The 15,758-nt window shown below is 37.8% G+C and overlaps 1 protein-coding gene across 3 annotated transcripts in view; it reads left to right on the forward strand.

Annotated features, from left to right (window-relative positions):
- zgc:63863 (uncharacterized protein LOC393372 homolog) overlaps positions 1-15,758 on the forward strand; it is a 36,103-nt gene that overhangs the window by 10,114 nt on the left and 10,231 nt on the right. The window contains exons 9-10 of one of the 3 annotated variants that reach the window (XM_047384154.1): positions 2,026-2,135; positions 13,704-14,110. In XM_047384154.1, coding sequence (XP_047240110.1) covers positions 2,026-2,135; positions 13,704-13,744 — 151 coding nt within the window. In that variant the 3' untranslated portion in view covers positions 13,745-14,110. Of the gene's footprint in view, positions 1-2,025; positions 2,136-5,640; positions 7,627-13,703; positions 14,111-15,758 lie in introns of those variants that run through there. The other 2 variants (XM_047384153.1, XM_047384155.1) reach the window with 2 other exon arrangements.

Genomic DNA, 15,758 nt, shown 5'->3' on the forward strand with positions numbered 1-15,758 from the left:
TTTATTGCACACTAACTGAAATATTTCAGGTCTTTTATTGTCTTAATACGGATGATTTTGGCATACAGCTCATGAAAACCCAAAATTCCTATCTCACAAAATTAGCATATCATTAAAAGGGTCTCTAAACGAGCTATGAACCTAATCATCTGAATCAACGAGTTAACTCTAAACACCTGCAAAAGATTCCTGAGGCCTTTCAAACTCCCAGCCTGGTTCATCACTCAAAACCCCAATCATGGGTAAGACTGCCGACCTGACTGCTGTCCAGAAGGCCACTATTGACACCCTCAAGCAAGAGGGTAAGACACAGAAAGATATTTCTGAACTGAATAGGCTGTTCCCAGAGTGCTGTATCAAGGCACCTCAGTGGGAAGTCTGTGGGAAGGAAAAAGTGTGGCAGAAAACGCTGCACAACGAGAAGAGGTGACCGGACCCTGAGGAAGATTGTGGAGAAGGGCCGATTCCAGACCTTGGGGGACCTGCGGAAGCAGTGGACTGAGTCTGGAGTAGAAACATCCAGAGCCACCGTGCACAGGCGTGTGCAGGAAATGGTCTACAGGTGCCACATTCCCCAGGTCAAGCCACTTTTGAACCAGAAACAGCGGCAGAAGCGCCTGACCTGGGCTACAGAGAAGCAGCACTGGACTGTTGCTCAGTGGTCCAAAGTACTTTTTTCGGATGAAAGCAAATTCTGCATGTCATTCGGAAATCAAGGTGCCAGAGTCTGGAGGAAGACTGGGGAGAAGGAAATGCCAAAATGCCAGAAGTCCAGTGTCAAGTACCCACAGTCAGTGATGGTCTGGGGTGCCGTGTCAGCTGCTAGTGTTGGTCCACTGTGTTTTATCATGGGCAGGGTCAATGCAGCTAGCTATCAGGAGATTTTGGAGCACTTCATGCTTCCATCTGCTGAAAAGCTTTATGGAGATGAAGATTTCATTTTTCAGCACGACCTGGCACCTGCTCACAGTGCCAAAACCACTGGTAAATGGTTTACTGACCATGGTATCACTGTGCTCAATTGGCCTGCCAACTCTCCTGACCTGAACCCCATAGAGAATCTGTGGGATATTGTGAAGAGAACGTTGAGAGACTCAAGACCCAACACTCTGGATGAGCTAAAGGCTGCTATCGAAGCATCCTGGGCCTCCATAAGACCTCAGCAGTGCTACAGGCTGATTGCCTCCATGCCACGCCGCATTGAAGCAGTCATTTCTGCCAAAGGATTCCCGACCAAGTATTGAGTGCATAACTGTACATGATTATTTGAAGGTTGACGTTTTTTGTATTAAAAACACTTTTCTTTTATTGGTCGGATGAAATATGCTAATTTTGTGAGATAGGAATTTTGGGTTTTCATGAGCTGTATGCCACAATCATCCGTATTAAGACAATAAAATACCTGAAATATTTCAGTTAGTGTGCAATGAATCTAAAATATATGAATGTTAAATTTTCATCATGACATTATGGAAAATAATGAACTTTATCACAATATGCTAATATTTTGAGAAGGACCTGTAACAGATAAAAAGTATCTTGAATAAATTTAACATTTACTCTTGGAAGCATGGTGTAGCTCTTTCAGTGGCCAAAGGGGGGTGCTCCTAACTCAGATGTGCCACAAATTGATGGTGTTGGTCCACATAGTTTCTTTCTCTTTTTATTATTGAGGGGAAACCTTTTAGGTGGGCGAGGCCACTCACTCCCCCTCCCTGTGCTGCTATGAGTGTATTTCTGCATGTCAGCGTCCTTCAGTGTCGCCTGAAATCATTGTTTAGGGCAAGAAGTGACACAAGACCTTGACAGACACGCTGAAAGATACAAATGTTTGAAACGTATATTAGTTTCTACAGCCAAGAAGCACAGGGTTAGCAATTCTCCCTCCTTCTCTGCCTCACTTGTCTTTATCTATCACTTTATCCATCAGTCCATCTTCTCATGTCACTAGACTTTAGTTTTCTTCCTTATTGATGGCACACTCTTTCCATTCATCTTTTTCTCTCTCTCGATTCCTTCCATCAGCTTCTCCATAAGCAGCTTCCAGGCATTTCATCTCTCCACCCTCCACCAGAGGCCAGACTCTGTTCTCCAGCGCCTCACCAGGGCCCAGGGCTCTACCACCTCCAGACATGGTAAAAATAGTTACTGTAATCTTATTACTTTTCTACAGATAGAGAGCACTCACACATTTTTATACAAGCGGAGTAAAGATGTATTGTTGTTGCAAAGCCTTTGAAGGTTGCAAAAAAAAAATGAATATTATCTGTGAAATTCCTGACTAAAATCCTTCCAGAGCTTCTGGCTTTGGAGGTTTTCCCACCTCAGCGATATAATTCTTCAAAACAAGGCAGCAGTAAACACTTTCCCCTCTGGCACAATCAATAACATGTAAACAAATGTTGTAGCACCCCCATCAGACCAATCAAGTGCAGATTTAAATATGCCAGAACAGAACAAAGAGATGCATTACTCCCATGTGTTCTGTGAACATCTGAACAGCAGCATCTGACATGTTGTCAGTGATTTACATCGACTCAGAAATATTATGTGGCATCAGCTTCAAGGCGAGTGCTTTAATTATAAACCTGTGGAATATATTTCCCTGCAGTTTCATCAGAATACATTCAGAAGGTAGAAAAACATGTTTTGCGCATAGAAAACCTGTGCAAAACTTGTAGATCTCACTGTTGCAAACACTACATTTTAACCCTAACCTTTAGGAAATGCCATACTAACCTTGGCAGATAAAATTTGGATTCAGTTATATTCATTAAATTAAATTAATCAGACAATGTATGGCTAATTCCGATTTTTTTTCAAGACATTTTAATGGAAAAAATAAAGGATCAGTAGTAAAAAAAAAACAGATTATTATTTTTTATTGAATGTAGATGTGATGTCATGCTGTGTAAAGCAATGAAAATGAATGAGTTCAGATTTTAAACTGTCTTTAGCATCTTACATGAGCGATTAGTGCAGTTAGTGCAGCTAGCAATACAAAACAATCTCAGTCTCCGTTTGTATATTTTAGAGAGTGGGGCTAATGCTGAGATCTCCAAAAGGCTGCCAGTCTTTTCAGACCCATCATGCGCCACAACAGACGGGCACTGAAAACTCAAATTGATAAACAGAGAAACTTTGCTGCTCTCCATTCAGCCTTCCTGTTATCTGCTTTAGGTTTCGCTCTCCAATAGTCCGAATGAATCATTGACATCTCTCTGCATGTAATGGAAAGTGCATTGAATATTGAGAAAAAAAACTAAACATTCTTGAGTTTCTGACCGACCGATCGCCTTTCAGGACTGATCAAGCAGAAAATTGGCTTATTGCAGTCAGCAGATGAGTTTTTGTTTTTGGTGCATTTCTTGTTTTGTTTTAGTTCTTTGTTGTGATGTTAACATTTTATCTAATCAGGTGAAATTTAATTCAATAAATTTATAAAGTTTTAACAAGCTTTTTTTTCTCTAAAATGTGCAAGATTTGCATTAAATCTCTATTAAAAAGCTAAAATGGAGAAATTTTGTTAAAATGTTGCTTCCTTAAGAATCTCTTTTGAGACAGGTGAGAGGAGAAGATTCAAGTTTATTTTTTGCATTTGCACACTTATATTTAATTTCAAATTAGCACATACGTATTTGAAATAGCCAGTTTATTATTTGCTGGTTATTCACGCAAGTTGTTTTGAGAGACACATATTGGTTGAGGGATATTTTTTTTAACTTTTAATACTTAAAGTATGCAAGATTTTTTGTTTTACATTTTTCTGTTACTTTTTTGGTTGCACAATATGTTAAAATGAAAAAATTAATGCTAAACTAAGAAAAATTAGATTTTAATTGAGTGAACTTTTTGGAGCCCTTAAATTTATGGTAAATTTGCAAATAAGGACCATCCTCTGCATTTTAAAAATTATTCTAAGAGAATGTTTCTCAGAATTAAAAGTGAGCAAAACTAAAAATTGTAAGAATGTTTTTTTCTTTTTGAGAAAAAGCTGTTGCAAAGTAAATAGCACACACAAAATACACCTAAGAGCTAAAGCAAACAGGCTTAATGAAACCCTGCAGTAAAACAGGAGGAAGGTTATAACATTTATTTAATGTTAAACTGGTTTTATGGCACATTTATTTTCATGGTCTTTGTGAAAACTTTGTGTCAAGGAAGGTTTTTATTATTAAATATGTCCTTTGTTATTTCATAAAATAAATACTTCAAATGCTCAGTAATAAATCTGAAACATTCTTGAAAAAAATGTTCTTTCCTAAAAAACATGTTTGGACAGAAATGTGATTATGCATTATGTTAATGTTGCAAGACTCATAAGAAATTATGTTTCACTCAAAAATAAATGTTTTCATACGTTTTAGCTGCACTTAAACAATATGTAACCTCATCCCTCCCACAACAGAACAATGTTTCGTTCCACTTTCTTAAAATTTTAGCAGTAGAGTTTAAATAACTAGAAATTAATTACACTCTATGAACACTTATGTGAAATGTAACAGTGTTGACATGGGTGAACATAGCTGTGCTGAAAACATATTATAATGACTGAACAAACTCTCCTTTAAATTAGATGTAATGACAGCCATAGTGCAGGTTCATGTTCTTAATTAGTTTTCAAATTTTTGGTGGTCACAGGACATGAAGTTTTTTCTGATTACTTTAGTTCTTGCCCTGTAAAATATATTTCTCTCTTGTTCTCTCTGCTCCTGCTGTTTTGACTTTCCAACTCCTCCTTTTTCTTGTTTTCAGTCCAATCATTTAGTAAAAACAAACTACAGTTATTTGACACATTTATTGCAACCCCGGGCAAAATGGGTGAATATTTCAAGTAAATTAATCTTTCATAATGTAGCATAATCTCACACTACCAAATGTAGAAATGTCGTTTAGGAGTAATACTGGGAGAAACAATTAGGAAACTCTACATTTACTTTTGTGATAGTAGGACAGGAAAGGCTAATGTGATTTTAATTGGGATTGTGTGCTGGGGTCATATATAAGGAAAAATTCAGCTTTTCAACACCCTTCAAATGGGTCTGGTGTATAACAAAGCATACAAATATATGGAATAGAACCTCATGACAGTTGTTAAGTACGACAGAAAATCTGTGATACTCTGTGCAACATGAACGCTTTGAAAAACCAGGAGATTATAAATAAAAACCTGCTGGACTCTGAAGGTAAACTGAGAATTTATTGTAATTGGATCTTTCAGGTGAATGATGATCCAAAACATATGTTCAAATCAACAACAGAAATGATTAATTAGACACAAAATCAACCTCCTTCCATGTCATCTAAGTTCCTGGACCTAAATCTTATCTAAAACCTGTGAGGTGAACTGGAGAGAGAGGGCCCAGAACTCTTGATAATCAAGAGTAGAGGTGTCCAAAGAGTGGTCCAGGGGGGCTATCTGTGACCCTTTAATGATTTTGTGTGGCCCCTGACAGTAATTACATTTTTCAGGGTGATATTGTCATATTGTAATGTGGCCTTCAATAAATGTGGCGTGGCCTATATGTTACTTTGGTTTAGCCTTGAACATTACGACTCCTCCTGATCCCTGCATGTTTCTGCCCCTCATCATTTGACCCCCTCCTTCCTGTTCTGTCATTGTAACCTTATGACACCCAGGCCTAGAAGTTTCCTTGCCTGCAGCCCAAGGCCAGCTGTGGAGGGAGGGGAACAAGGTCATGAAGATGGCAGTGTGGGGCCTGTCTGCTACGCTCGGGGCCGCCGTGTTCGCTGTGGCTCAGACCGCCATGGACTGGGGACCTGACCTGATACTTCAGCTGTTCTGATGGGGCCAGTGGGAACGGGACACATTTGAAACTTAATCACACCTGAGAGCTGTTGTAAAACCACATAAATGCTGACTGTGATGACTTGGAGATCACATCTACTGCAGAAGGGGGTGTCTTGGTGCCAAACAAGTTATTTTCACTCCTGTACAAGAAACAAGAATGTGAGGAGTCCTGTGAAGAATCTCAGGAGACATTTTGGTCAGTTCACATGGCATTAAGGCATGGAAGTAAGTAACAAAGAAGCAAAAGTGGTCTGAACATGCATGTAAGAAGCTAACATATCCTGCTGTTTCTTTTTCTTTCTTTAAACCGTTATTATCTGTTTCTTTGAGGCTGATTATTTCATCGGTGAACCTGTTTTCAGTGTGTCACTTCTGTTCGGTGCGTTTAATTGAAGAGTCTCTGTACACTTGTCGGATCCTCAGCTTTATATATCAAGAGGCAAACGTGCCCAAAGCCAGCGCCATGACACACAAATACAAATTATTAAAGAGCGGTGTTTTCTGCTGAAAGCCCCTAGTTATGAACGGAGTAGGAGGGTTAGCGCTGGATATCTTTTGCCTGTGAGCCTTGTATTAATTGCTCTTCTTTAGGTGTCAGCGAGTAGCATTTACACTGGAGCTCGACACACAGAAATAAGCTGTTACACCTACCCCCCCAAAAAAACAAAACAAAAAAAACATGATCACTAGACACAGTTGGCACAGATTTCCAGCACCTGCGATGTTTGAGATTCGGTAAATATTTTTGAGAAATTTCCTATATTTGCTGTGCTGTTTTCTTGTTTTTTCCCCAGCTCCAGTAGACCGCTGATGCTGAATGATTGAGGGGAAAAAGCCACATTTAGTGTGTTTAGGCAAAAATCATTTTTATTCAAATCGAATTTATTGTTATTGATTTTAAATATCTATCTTTTTATGTGAGAAAATCATTCTTCCTTAACTGCATCATAACTACAATAACTACTTTATATTTAGTAGTTATTGTTGGACTAAACAAGAGTTATGTGAAATTTCCAACTGAGCTCCAACCAGTTGTCAGGGGCTTCGTGGTGTTTTCCAGCACTGTAGCTTTTCTGTTTTCTTTTCTTCTTAAATATTTATTTGGTTTTACTTGTAGTTAAGCTGCTGCTGCTGTAAACGTAACATTCAACCCTCTCCACATGCTCTGTCCTCAGATATTAATGTGTCACATGCTTGCACGGCTCATTGGGCAGTCTGCCCTGTTGATTTCTGTTGTTTTGTAGCAAATTAAATCAACCATACATGGTGTGAATTAAAGAAAATCACTGACAGGCAGTTAAAACAGTCCACCCTCAGAAATGGTCTCAATATACCATCTTTTATCAGTGAAAGAAGGCAGTAAATCAATGAATTGTTGTTGCAACATATCTGCTGAGCCGCAAGCTGGTTAGGACTCTTTGAAATGTTTATCAGATGATAATTGAGCTGTGTGTCTGAGAGAAAAGAGAAAATGTCAGGTTTATTAATTAACTGTCTTGTTTGTTGGCTGGCTTTTCTTCTGAGGCAACTTTTGCTAGTTACAATTTTGGGTACGCTCAATGCCTCATTGTTTTCTGTAAGCAATCTATATTTTTATGCTTTATTTATATATTTCAATAAGTTAGATCTTGTGGATGTAAATTTGATCATGTAAAATTAAAGGAAAAGTTCAAAATGTTGCAGTTTGGTAAATATAAATAATTTTATTTTTGGGATGCTTCATTGCTAGCAAGACTGGGACAGTCTTGTGAAGGCTTACTATTTTTTGGGTTTGAAAATGTGATGTAAAATAAATTTGGTTTTGTGTAAATTTGGGCAACTTTCTCTGTTTTTAATTTGGCATCTTGAATAGAGTGAGATGAAGTGTTTCTACAACAAGAAACATAACAAAAAATTGGTAGGTTTAATGTATTAATGGATTTATTGTTAGAACAAGGCAATAAAATAATTAGACATTCAGACAATAAATTTCTTTCTCTAATAAAATCAACAGCAATGTTCAGAACCAAATTGGATATTTTTTCTCTGGATGCTTTTGATGCATCTTAGAAAGTAGTAGATCAAACAGTGCTTAAGGGCAGAGCCCCTGTCATAGCTCTGAAGACCCAACCAGTAGGGGGAGTTGTTAAAGAAGTCAGTGGAACTCCTTAGTCAGCAATGTCTCTTCACTAGGCTGCTTTCAGTCTCCATGGTAACCAACTGCTGCACTGGCCGATGTGTAGTGGTAGTCTCTAGCCTTTCCATTAATGTTTCAGGTTTTAATTCAGATCTGAACTACATCAGAACCACCACTATTTCATCTGCAGCAAAAGGTTGGTTAGCTGCCACTCTCGCTAGTATGTCCAGCTAGATTTAGAGACGTGGCTACGGACATGATCAAAAATTAAGCGAACGTTTATGTGAAAGTATATTTAAAGCAGTAATGAAATCATCCATTTATTCAGAAGATAACCATATTTGGAAAAATGTGCATGGCTAAGTGCATGTCAGCACTAAGCCAGGCCTCCGTCTCCAAGCACATCACATTCTGTGTCCTCACTCTATCAATGCTGCTACTTGGCTACCTCCTCAGCGGTTAGTCATGCAACTATTCTGCCATACTAAGCCATCTATTACATTACATCCATTATTTAGGAATATCTATTATTGAATACTGGGTGGGGGGTGATTTCGGGGCATGGAGCCATGTGTGAATGACCATGCTTTGACAGCTGTGAATAGAAAGAAACATTGACTTTATAACGTTAAATAACAGGTTTGTACATTGCAATGGAAACAATGCATAGTATTTAGGGTAACTCATGCTACTTAATTCATATATTTTGTGAGTTGTGGATCAGGGATAGCCTCCGCTGCCCTCTACTGGTGTGTGTGACAATTTAAAACAGAACAAACACTTTTACTTCCTGTAAAAAATGTTTCAATATGCAGGGCTGTAAGTAGGTGTACCAAGCTGAAACATATTCTGATATGTATTGCACATTAAATGTCTACTAGTTAGCTGCTTCAGAAGATATTGTGTTACTGTGTCGGGTTATCGATCCATGTAAAAGCTGAACAGAAATCCATGAACTAGGAGAAACTAACAAACAGCACAAACGTTTGCATACAAGTAGCAGGACTCAAACAGCAGAAGATCTTTTTGCAAAATGCATTAAATCTGAAAGCCTAAACATATTCACAGGGATTTTTAAGTGTTAAAGCAGCAGTTCATTAAAGACTGAATATAAGGAGTTCTGATCTAAACTGAAAAGGTTTGTAAAAACAACTCTTCCATAATACTGAATGTCAGAAATAATTCTAGAACACACCTCAACCAATGCTTTTGATGATATTATGCCATTGTACCATGTTGATGATGAACATCATCATGTAGATTCAAGAAGAGAGCGGTGGCGCTGCCAGCTCCTAATGAGAATTTAATTCCTGCCCCTGGCTGTTGGCATGCTACAAAACAGCTTTCTCACCTATTTGTTTTTTTCTTTCTTGAAAACACAATCAACTCCAGCAACGCCTACGTTAGCACTTCCTTTCAGTCTCTCAGGTTTGAGACTGAGGCAAACCAGTTGGAAAAGGAGGAAGGTGAATGCCGGGTTTTCAGGTTTTTCACAGATTCACAAGAAAACCGTTACTGCTACTACAAAGAAACAGAAAATAGAAGCTTAAAAATAGTGTTAAATGGTAGTTTTATAAATATATGCACTAGCGGTCAAAGGTTTGGACACACCTTTGTCATACAATGGCCTGTCCTTATTTATGTTACTTACTTGATTGTAGATAAATACTGAAGATATCAAAACTATAAAACAAAAGTGTAAAGAATTATGCAGTAAACAAAAAAATGAAATAACCCAAAACATTTTAAGTCAAGTCAAGTTTATTTATATAGCACTTTTCAGCAACAAGGCACTCAAAGCGCTGTACATGAGGAAAAACATTACAATGATACAGAAAATCAAAGACAGAAAAACAAATCAAATGACACTAATAATCCTTGGGAGTAATAATAATTAATAATCCTTCCGGGTTTACTGGTAGAAATTGGTTCCAAGCCACTCTCAATAATAAAGCATCTTATGCTAAAAGAAGATGATAATGATAGACTCGTCATTCCACTGAATTCTAACTAAGGAAACTGAGTCACTGGTACAAAACAGCTTCAATCCACATCAGGTGCTAATAATATATTGCTTTTACTGGTACTGAAGTTGAACTAAGTAATAACAGTCCATTGTAGTCTAACTAAGAAAGCTGAGTCATTGGTGTAAGAGCAGCTATAGTCCAAATTTTCTATTACTAATGTTTGGTTTTCGCTGGTAATACTTCTGATAAAACTAAAAATCTATGAAAAAGTAATGAAATCACGCAATTAGCTGCAGGGCTAAGCGACACAAGAAGAAAAGATTTGGGGTGCGGTGGAATCCTGGGGGTGCGAATATATACTGTGATTGTGTGTGCAAGAATTAAGACTGTCAACACAGATAGAGCGCCATTGTCCTTGAGAGAGATGGAAGTTTTCTCAATCAGCCGCAAAGTCTCATCTGGGTCACAGCTGTTCGGGGGTGCTGGGAAAGATCGCCATGTTTATATAACATCCAGGAGATATTTTGTCGACATCCACTTAGCAGAAGTTGTCAAGGCCACATTGGGGCACCAGATTTAGAAAAACAATAAATGTTGTGGTTCAAGCAGTTGTGTGGATTTCCAACCACGTTAAGAGTTTTTACTGTTATCCCTCAATTGCGAATCCAAATATTCAAATTTCTGGTACTTTCCGCAGTTCTCGAGTGAACAACCTTCTCCATGATTAAATCCTTTCACCTCTGAGTCCAAAAGCCGCTTCCAGGCTATGATTCTGTTCAAAAACCGTATCCAGCTTGTGCCTTAGCTCTCTTAACAATTCAGTCTGAGCATTGATCGCTCTGCAGATTCCATCCAGCATTGCAGGCAGCTTTGGGATGCTTTGAACAGCTGCCCACGTTTTGCTACTCCCTCGATAAGTCAGATAACCGCCGACTCCAAAAAGCAGAAATCCTGTTATCAAAAAAACAAATATATAAACGTCTTCTGCGTCCTCAACCGTAGTCCAGCACACAATCTTCCACTGTTCCCAGGAATCCATTGTGTATCCAGAGAAGAACGTACCGGCTGGGCAAGAGGATTCTCCTTTACCTTGTCTTCCCGTGGAAAAAATTTGATCAATTGCGTTGAGAGACCAGCTGACCAAATCCATAATTTGCAAGTTTGGAAGAAATGTAAAGTGAGGCTCTGAGAAAAACACCGACAAAAGCAGATGCAGAAGCAGGCAAGAGGGAGGGAGAGGAAACGCGTGCGTCCTCCACCGAGAGCAGAGCAAGAAAATTTTGTGACAAAATTTTGTGACAAATTTAGATCTGTCACAGTAGCCCCCATTTGCTTTGATTACAGCTTTGCACACTTTGCATTCTCTCGATGAGGTATTCTGCAATGGTTTTCCAACAGAGATGGAGTTCTCCGAGGTAGGAATAAAAATAAAAACAAACCACTGAATGAGAAGGTGTGTCCGAACGTTTGACTGGTAGCATATATTTTAAAACAAATTTGTGTAAAATGTGAATTTCCTTTTTATCCTTGTATTCCTTTGAGATTTATTTTTACTGTCCCATGATGCCCGAGCATTCCCAACATTTGGAATCTAATTGTGAATTACCTAAAACTGTGTAGGATTATTATTATTTTTTTTTAACCAGATATTATTTTGTGTTGATTATTAAACACATTAAGTGTTCTCTGCACTAAATAAGCATTGTAATAACATTAAAATGTAATACAGTTTTAATAACATAAACTTAATGTGGTGACATTATGTGCCCAGTTGAACTTTCAGTGAAATTCTTGCAGCTCTGCTGTTCTCTCAGGCCTGAAATATATTTAAAGACTTGGTCGCATGAAACATTTAATATAATTTTTGCACGATTAAAGCTCCATCAAATGATTTGTTGGTATTTAATTGAATGATTTATTTAGATATAATCCTAAAACTGATGGAGACATAATCATAAAAAAAGTTTTTATTGATTTATTTGTAAAATTGATCACTGTAAATCCTTCCGACTTATTTCAGTTCTCCTCTATAACATTGCTGCAGCTAAGGGGGCTACACCCTCCATGAACCCCCCTCCCTTCCAACTTCTTTAATTAATGACTACAGCAGTTGTATCTCGGTTTAAAACAAAACCAAAATCAAAACTACAGTAATCTTTGAGCCCTTTAGCAACTTGTAGAGCTCTTAATCAAACTGGCGCTGGACCATATATGACTGATGTGATCCTTGTTTTTGTGGAAAGCCTTTATAGTGAAGGAAACTCTGGAAGGTCACCTCCAGCTGAACCTAAAGCCATCCAACTCTTTCACTGCAATTTGTGAGCTTTCTTTTTTATTATCTTCACAGATGTGGAAAGGGCTTACAGTTTGAAAAGGGGACTTGCATATATTAATGTGCACATATCTTCACTTTAGATTTGAGAAATTCATTTACATCTTATATAGTTTTCTGCCAAATCTTAATTTGGCAGAAAACTATATAACATGGAAATTAGCTGTGTTTGACTAAAAGTATAAGCAATAAATCTGTTTTCTTCTCTTCTGTTTTCTCCTGTACAGTTATCTTTTTTTAAAAAGAAACTTTGTAGAAATCAGGTCAGAAACATGTTTTCACATGCGGAGCAGGGACCATGGTGCCTGTCTGTCCATCTAACCCCCAGGGAGACAATCAGAGCTAGAAGATAGGGGGTAAAGCACAGAGTTTAGGACTAAGGGATAGGAAGAAGCTGAGAAAGAGACATCTGGTGGAGGTGTTTAAGGCAGCAGAGAGGTAGCTAGGTGCATATGCTGAATGAAGCTCCGTTCTTTGAGGATTTCTAATGAACTAAAGTGGAGATGAGGGGGGTCACTGACTGGGGATGAAAGCAGATGTGGACATTTAAATTTGAGCGCAAAACTGTATGGAGGTAGAGGGCTTTTTAAATACTAATTGGAGAATTGGTTTTTGTTCTGCATATTTATCTGATTCTTGCCTCTGATGATAATCAACCTAAAACTACCTCAAGCTTAAATGCTTGAAAACTGTAAAGAGAGCAAAAAAAAAAAACAAGAAAAAATACTGAATAAGAAAACTAAATAAATGAAATTAATATTAGTAAAATATTTTGTTATTTTGATACTCATGTATGATATTTGTAACACAAATCAATTTTCTTCTAAAACGAATAAGCAAATGTACAGTTACTTACCTTAACACTTAGATTACATCTTTTTTCCATGTTCTCTGCTTTTCTGAAAGCTGGGTTGTTTTAAGATAACCTCCGAATTACTGCATTGTAAGTATTATCTGAGAGCAGGTGGTCTGACAGAGATATTAAAACATGCTAACCTAGTTTCAGTCTGTTTCATTACTGTAAAATCTTTAGGATCAAGTTTTCATTTGCTACAGTTAAGCCAGAAAGTATTCATACCCCTGACGGATTTAAGATTCTAATTATTTTCTTTCAATCAAGACAGTTTCTGACGGAAATGAGACAGGCATCTATCAAAAGATAATAGACTAATGTAAAAGGTATCAGTTTTGAGCTTCTCATAATCTTTTCATCAATCAGTGAACAATCATGCACATCTTAAACCGGCTGTAGCTTTCTGTGTTTCCTCTGAGATTTTGATGATTTATCTTTGGTGATGAGCTGCAAGGCTTTGAACTTAGGAGTCCTTCTTGCCATCACCCAAATCTTTAGCTCCCTCCACAGATTTTGTTATCAAATTAAAGTCAGGTCTCTGGCTGGGTCACTCCAAACCACTTAGTATTACTTCCAGCCTAAATAAACACTCACCCATTGTCTATACCTTCTTGTCCTTGCAGGGTTAGTCCATCACCGGGCAGCACAGAGAGACACAGGATAAACAACCACACACACACACACACACACACACACACACACACACCAAAGAGAACATTTAGACAGACTAATTAACCAATTAACCGTCATGTTTTTGGACTGTGGGAGGAAGCCAGAGCGCCAGGGGGAACCTGCGAATGCATGGGGAGAACATGCAAGCTCCCAGGCCAGGTTTTGAACCCAGGACCTTCTTTCTGATAAGCCATCGTCCTACCAACTGCATCATCGTCCAGCCCTACAGAAAATATGTTGGTAAAATAAAATAATTACTTGAAACCTAATTTAACCATGGGTATGAATGATTTTGGGCCTAACTGTATATCACAAGCTCAGGAGAAATTTATAAATGAAAACATTGACATGTTTTGGAAAGAATTTCACTTAATGTATCAGGTACATGCTCATCCAGGAGGAGTGAATGCTGCAAGTCACTGACTGGATGCAATCTGCTGGGTTTCCTTAGACAGAAAAACATTTTATCCAATTTGAATAAATAACTAACTCTGACTGCACTGTTCAATGATTAGGATTAATTGGAATGTATGAACCTGACTGTTGTGAAGTGCCTTGAGATGACATGTGTTGTGAATTGGCGCTATATAAATAAAACTGAATTGAATTGTACATGCAGCAAATATTGACTTTGTGATTCGTGGAGTTGAAATGTAGTAGGAGAGCGATATAGATCTAACACTTGTTTTGTGCTTTATTTAAAGGGAAAATCATTATTTTAATGCACCTGTAATTTGACATCTGTTCAGTGAAAGAAAAAAAGACACATTCACAACACTTATCTTACCAAGTCTTTTGTCTTCATGCCACTCTGAACTATTTTAACAGGAGCTTAGTCATTTAGATAATGAAATAAGCATTTTTTTTAAACATATACATATCAAGAATGTTTTAAATCACATTGTTTTAGATTCTGTGAATCATAAAACCAGTACATTAGAAATATGAAACTGATACAAAAGAAAGCCAGATCAAATCTGTAATAAATACGATTTACTGCAGCTTCGACCCTCACACACAGAACAAAGACTGATATTTCTGTGAATCTCTTATAACCCGCGGGCCTCATTAAGCCAAACCAGGCCCAATCCATACAGCTCTATTAACACATACGACTCATTACTCATTGTGTACATTTAGCCTGTGTGTGTCCTTTAGCCTGGTTGGACTCTCAAGACTGACCTCCTGTGCTTCTCACTCATGACCTCTCGTTCTCTGGGCTCCTCGCTCCCAAACTCTGTTGACCTCACCTCGGTTTCCGTGGACACCAGAGTAATTAGGAAGTACTCAGAAGATAGTTGTGCATCTCCTTGTAGGTTCTAATGTTTTTATCCTTTATTAGATACAGAGAACTTACAGTCACCTATCAGGAGAGCCTCTTAACTTTTAATGTTGAAATGCATTTCCAGAACAGAAAACTATCATTTACAGATGCCAATAAAAGAGCTGGGCAGGAGCACTTAAGACACATTGAAAGGCAATTCATCCAGGAGTCAAATTTGGCATTATAATTCTACATAATAAATATTTCCTTTGCAAGACATCCTGAGCATATATCAAAAGTGATATCATCTTAGTTTTTAATGTAAGCCACTGGCAGCATATGATTCATTGCTAAAGGAACCTTTATCACGGTGGCTATTAATTACTAATGATAAAGCAACATCCACAGGAACATAACAACAACTAAACACCCACAATAAAAATGAAATGCTCAAATAGCTCCCACATAGCAAAAAACAATAAACAGATCATAAACCATCAACAACAACTTGTCCCACGGCAAGCTGTGCACTGAGTCCTACCGAGGAAGACTGCTTGCTGAAATTGAAGTATTAGTTTGAGGGGGTGCACACTTATGCAACCAGGTCATTGCAGTTTTTTTTCTAAATGTACAGCATAAATATTAGATTGATGATGGAAAACATTTTAAATAATTTATCTTGGTCGCGTTTTTTCCATTACAAAACCTGGCATTTTATCAGAGTACATTTTTATCTATATTT

This window comes from Girardinichthys multiradiatus, chromosome 13 (assembly GCF_021462225.1).
Source record: "Girardinichthys multiradiatus isolate DD_20200921_A chromosome 13, DD_fGirMul_XY1, whole genome shotgun sequence".
NCBI lineage: Eukaryota > Metazoa > Chordata > Actinopteri > Cyprinodontiformes > Goodeidae > Girardinichthys > Girardinichthys multiradiatus.